Source organism: Empidonax traillii, unplaced genomic scaffold, assembly GCF_003031625.1.
Source record: "Empidonax traillii isolate 1590-97213 ecotype Southwest subspecies unplaced genomic scaffold, ASM303162v1 scaffold2479:size34915, whole genome shotgun sequence".
Classification (NCBI taxonomy): domain Eukaryota; kingdom Metazoa; phylum Chordata; class Aves; order Passeriformes; family Tyrannidae; genus Empidonax; species Empidonax traillii.
The window spans coordinates 1-5,776 of NW_020957672.1; the positions used below are offsets into that span (position 1 = coordinate 1).

The 5,776-nt window shown below is 61.0% G+C and overlaps 2 protein-coding genes across 2 annotated transcripts in view; both read right to left on the minus strand.

Annotated features, from left to right (window-relative positions):
• Positions 1-52: 52 nt before the first annotated feature.
• EIF5A (eukaryotic translation initiation factor 5A) lies at positions 53-3,479 on the minus strand (the record flags this gene model as incomplete). The annotated part of the gene is made up of 4 exons (XM_027909867.1): positions 3,430-3,479; positions 1,199-1,370; positions 399-503; positions 53-206 (listed from the first exon to the last, which is right to left on the minus strand). Coding segments are annotated over exons 2-4 (424 nt in total), but the record flags the coding sequence as incomplete, so codon positions are not given.
• Positions 3,480-3,713: 234 nt separating this feature from the next.
• Positions 3,714-5,776, minus strand: part of LOC114071965 (solute carrier family 2, facilitated glucose transporter member 4-like) — a 5,221-nt gene continuing 3,158 nt past the window's right edge. The window contains exon 7 of the mRNA XM_027909871.1: positions 3,714-3,934. Coding sequence (XP_027765672.1) covers positions 3,714-3,934 — 221 coding nt within the window. The remainder of the gene's footprint in view (positions 3,935-5,776) is intronic.

The following is a 5,776-nucleotide window of genomic DNA, read 5'->3' on the forward strand; positions in this document are numbered from 1 at the left end:
CCCTCTCAGTACCCCCACAACCCCTCCCAGTCCCTCCCAGTGCCCTCATCACCCCCCCCCAGTGCCCCCAGTACCAGGATCTCCTCTCCACAGTCGTATTTCTGCTCGATCTCCCGGCCCAGCTCCCCCTCCGGCAGCCGCAGGTCCTCCCTCACCTCCCCACTGTCCTGGAGCAGCGACAGGTACCCGTCCTGGATCCCGATCAGCTGCACAGGTGAGACCAGGTACAGACAGGTGAGACCAGGGAACCTCAAAGAACCCCCAGGGAACCCCAAAGAACCCCCAGGTACCCGTCCTGGATCCCGATCAGCTGCATGGGGGGACAGGTGAGACCATGTTTACCTCGGGGTCCCACCCTCACCTGGGGGTGTCTCCCCCTCCCCGGGGGGGTCCCTCACCTGGAAGTCGTTGCGTTTGATGTTGGGCACGTCCATGTTGTGGGTGGAAGGACAAATGTCCTCGTATTTCTTGCCCGTGAAGATGTCGATGCCCACGAGGTGAACCTGGGGAGGGAGGAAACTGGGCTTACTGGGGAGCACTGGGAAGGCTGTACTTGGTTTACTGGGAGCACTGGGAGGGCTGGGGGGGGGGTGTCTTGGGAGTCCTGGGGGGGGCCTGTACTGGGGTTAATGGGAGTACTGGGAGGGCACTGGGAGGGTTTTACTGGGAGCACTGGGATATTCCGGGGCACATCTGGGGGCAGAGCTGGGACATTCTGGGGTATTTGGGGGCACTTCTGGGACATTCTGGGGCCGTGGTTGCTCAGGGGATTATTCTGAGCCACATTTAGGATATTTTGGGGCACATTTGGGCTATTTTAGGATATTTAAGGGTCTCTGGGTACATTGGCACGGCTGTGTTTGCCCGTTCTGGGGCTGTCTGGGGTGGGCTCAGAGCCCAGGGCAGGCTCTGGGATGGGCTGTGTGTGTCTCTGCGGGGCCATGGTGGCTCAGGGGATATTTTGCGATACATTTGGGACATTTTCAGGACATTCTGGGGTCTCTGGGTACCTTGGCATGGCCGTGTATGCCCCTTTTGGTGCTGTCTGGGAGGTATCAGGGCTGTGTGAGGGGCTCTGGGATGGGCCGTGGGTGTCTCTGTGGGTGTCTCTGCGGGGCCGCGGTTGCTCAGGGGATATTTTGGGGTGGATTTGGGATATTCTGGGGCACGTTTGGGACATTCTGGGGTCCGTGGGTACCTTGGCATGGCCGTGCTTGCCCGTTTTGGAGGTGCTCATCTCCACGATCTTGCAGGGGCGGCCCTTGAGCACCACGAAGCCGTTCTTGCGCAGGGCCGAGCACTGCATGGGGAACGTGGCCGAGGCCCCCGCGTCCCCCGTCTCGAAGTCCAGGTCGTCGGCCATCGCCTCTCTGGGGGGGGGGGGGAACCCCAAAACAAAGGGGGTCAGGAACCCCTTAATGGGGAAGTTATCGGGGTGGGGAGACCCCAAAAGGGGTGATGGGGAACGTGGCCCCCACAAGTCCCCGGCTCCAAGGGCTGGTTGTTGGCCCTTGACTGTCTGAGGAAAAAAAATCCCCAAAAATGGGGGTTAGAGGGTCAGGAACCCCTAAATTAGGGAGTTATTGGGGGGGGGGCACCCCTGGGGCTGCAGAACCCCAAAAGGGGTGATGGGGAACATGGCCAAGGCTCCCTGGGTCACCCGGCTCCACGTCCACGCCGTCGTCCCTCGACTCTCTGAGGGGAAAAATCTCCAAAAATGGGGGTCAGGCAGCATCCCAAAAAAGGGGAGCATCGGGGAGAGTCAGGGGACCCCAAAATGGGAATAGGGAACTCCGAAAACGGGGGCTCAGGAGGAAGCTCTAAAAGGGGTTTGGGGACACTGGGAAAGGGACATCATTGGGGCAGAAAAGCCCAAAAAGGGGCTGAAAAACCCAAAAATGGGGTGTATGGGGGACCCCAAAACATGGAAGTGTTGAGGGGGGTGAGGGGAACCCCAAGTGGGAACAGGGAGCCCCAAAAAAGGGGGTCGGGGGAGGAGGAAGCCCTGAAAGGGGTTTGGGGACACTGGGAAAGAGACTTCACCAAGGCTGAAAAACCACCCAAAAAAAGGGTGGTTTGGGGGACCCCAAAACGTGGGAGGTGTTGAGGAGGGTGAGGGGGACCACAAAATGGGAACAGGAAACCCCCAAAGTGGGAGGTGTCAGGGGGATATGGAATCCTGGAGGGGGGTGGGGGGTCCCCAAATCTTTATCTGGTGAGTTGGGGGTCCCCCCTCCTTTCCCCATATGGGGGTGGTCCCCCATTCCCTATTTATGGGGAGGCGCCCCCCCATTCCTTATATACAAAATTGGGGGGTTCCCCCTTAATTCCTTAGAGGGGAGGGGATCCCCCTTCCCCCTATGGGGGGCTTCCCCTATTCCTTATAGAGGGAGCCCCCTTCCTTTAATGGGGAGGGGTCTCCCCCTTCCTTATATGGAGAATTGGGGGGTTTCCCCCCTATTCCTTATTTATAGGGGAGCCCCCACCCCTTCTCAGAGGGGATCCCCCCCTATTCCTTTTATGGGGGACCCACTATCTTTATACTGGGGGGGGTCCCCCGTATTGGTTACGAGGGGGTGCCCCCATTCCTTATGGGGGGGTGGTCCTCCAATTCCTTATCTGGGGTGGGGTCCCAGATGGAACGGGGGGAGGGGGGATCCCCACATTCCTTACATGAGGGGAGGGCTGCCCTTTAATTTCTTATTTAGGGGACCCCTCTTCCTTTCATAAAGACTTTGGGGGGGTCCCCCTTATTCCCTTTCTGGGGGGAGGTCTCCCCTAATTCTTATGGGGGCATTCCCGTTTACTCCGATTTATAAAATATCTCCTTTTATTGCAGAGATCCGTTTTCCCTTATTTGGAGAGTACCCCCCCCCCAAGTTCCTTATATAGGGGACCTCCCTCCCTTATACGGGGGGGGGGGTCTCCCCTACCCCTTATATCGGTGGGATCCCCTATTCCATATCGGGGGGGGGGGCGCCCTATTCCTTTATTTGGGGGTGTCCCCTATCCCTTATATTGGGGGAGTTCCCCCCTAATCCTTATACTCCCCCCGCCCCTTCCCCTCCATTAGGGGGTCCCCCGTAATCCTTTTAATTTCCCCATTTCCCCTCCATTAAGGGGGTTCCTCCCTTCTCCTTATACCGAGAAGGGAGAAACACACACGCAGAGCAGGAAGGGCTCTCTCTATCCCTTACCAAGCCCTTTGCCCGCTTTCTAATTCGGGGGGTCCCCCCCTTCCCTTCCCTTCTTCCCCCCCGGGGCCACGCGGCCCGGGCCGCGCCCGCGGCCTAGCGCTGGGCGGGGTGTGGAGGCCTCTCGCTCCGCTTGCCCTCCCCCCTCCTCTGCGCCCGCCCCGGGACCCCTCCCGCCGCTCCTTCTGCTCCTCGGGCTCGCCCCCTGCGCCCCCCGGGGGTGTCCCGGACTCACCGCCGCGATCCCCGCGCCCCGAACCGCCGCCGAACCCGAGCTGCCGCACCCCCCGCGCCGCGCTGCGCATGCGCCGCCGCCCCGGCACGGGCGGGGCCTGCTCCCTACTCGGCCGGGCGCAGGCGCAGGGAGGGGAGGGGCGCAGTGGCGAGGGGAGTGCGCCTGCGCGCCGTGCCCCCTCCACCCTGGAGGGGGTGCGGTTTGAGCCTCCCCGGAGGGGGGGGGTTAAATCTCGCGAGATTGAAGGGCCCGAGCGCTGAGGTGCCCGCGCGATCTCGCGAGATTTAAAGGCGCTCCTGTGTAAAAGCCAATGCGAAGTCTCGCGAGGTTTGGAGGGCTGAGCAAGGCGGTGATGTGGTGAAGTCTCGCGAGAGTTCGGAGCACTCCTGCACGGAGCGCCACGCCCGCGCGGAGAAGTCTCGCGAGATTTGCAGCACGCGGAACGTGACGGGGGGGAACTCCCCCTCCGAGCCTTTTGGGGAAGGGTTGCTTTCCACGACAACGCCTTATTAGGCAGATCGGCTTGATGACGCTCATCCCCCTTCCGGGGGTCTCGTTTTGGGCAAATTTATGCAGAAACACCCAAGACTGTGACTGCGCGGGGGAAGGGGGAGGAGCTGGGTCACCGCGCATGCGCCTCCCGCGCCGGGCGCTCACGTGGCGCGCCCCGCTCCCGCTCACGTGCGCGCCACGAGGGGCTCCCTCAATCAGCGCCCGCCCCGGCGCGGAGCGGCCAATGGCGAACGAGAGGGGGCGGGGCCACGTGGGGCTGGGCGGGGGGCGTGGATTTGCCCGAAGGCGCGTGGCCTCAGCCCCCACCGTCTCGAGGGCCCCAAAACCCCCTCGGGCCCCCCAGGACCCCCTTGGAGACCCCCAACACCGCAGTTTTTTTTGAGGGGGGGTCCCCCAAACCTTCCCCCAGATTTTGGAGGGAGGTGTCCCCCAAATCCCCCTTAGTGCTTCCCCCTCCCCGCTAGGTGACACGAAGAGTAATTTTGTGGACCCCCTCTTTTGATTTTGGGCCTCCCAATATGGGGGTCCCCCGATTTTTGGGGACATCCTCGTGGTTTGGGGACCCCCCCGCCCCCCAAATTAAAGGTCGGTCGGGCTCAAGTTTGTCCTCATTTTTTATTTACAGTTTGGGGGTCCCAAAAGCCCTCCCCCCTCCTCCACTCAGGGGGGTCCCCAAACCCCTCAGTGACCCCCTAAAAAACACTGAGGGGGGGAACACCCAAAATCGAGGGGAGACCCCCCAAATCAGGGTGGAGAATCACAAAACAGGTGGAGATCCCCAAAATCAGGGGGGGATCCACTCAAAATGGGGGTGGAGACCCCCAGAATCATGAAGGAACCCCCAAAATTGGGGGAAACACCCCAAAATCAGGCTGAACCCCCCCCAAAATCAGGGTTGAGACCCCCAAATTCAGTGGAAATCAACTGAAAACCAATGTGAGACTCCCAAAATCGGGGGATCCACCCAAAATCAGTGTGAGACCCCCAAAACCAGTCTGAGACCCCCAAAATCAGGGTCAAGACCCCCAAAATCAGGGAGATCCACCAAAAATGATGTTGAAGACCCCCTAAATCAGTCTGAGACCCCCAAAATTGGGGAGGATCCACCCAAAATTGTTTTGAAACCCCCCCAAAATCGGGAGTAGATCAACCTAAAATGAGGGTGAAGACCCACAAAATCAGTGTGAGATCCCCAAAACTGGGGGGGATCCACCCAAAATGGAGGTGAAGACCCCTAAAATCAGGGGGAGACCCCTGAAATGGGGATGAAACCCCCCAAAATCGGGGTGCAACCCCCCCTAAACCCGGGAGGAGATCCACCCCTAAATGGACTCCGGGGGGTGGTGGGGAAGGGTTTTTTTTTTCCCCCAAGTTTGGGGGGGGGCCATCCGGGTTTTTTTGGGGGGGGGGGGGGGGGGGCCGCGGCTCAGGGGTCGTCGGGCAGGGCGAGGCACTGCAGCTCCGTGTCCTTCTCAGGAGGGTTGAGCAGAGCAGGGGGGCCAGGCAGGGGGGTCCCGCCCCCACCCCCAGGGAAGGGGCGGCCGCGGGTCTCCGGCAGCAGCAGGAAGGTGAAGAGCGCGAAGCCCCCCAGGACCCCCCCAAAAAGGAGGAACACGAGAGGGCCCAGTGCGCGCTGGGGGGAGGGACGGGAGGGGGTCGTGTCATAAAACTACCCGCCACCAAAGTTCCCTAAAAGCCTCCCAGAGCCCCCAAAAAGCCCCCCAAAAGCCCCCAAACCCACCCCCCTGGAGCCTCCAAACCGCCCCTAAACTCCCCCCAAACTCCCTAAAACCCCCCCAATACCCCCCTGTTCCAGACACCTCCAGGACACAGA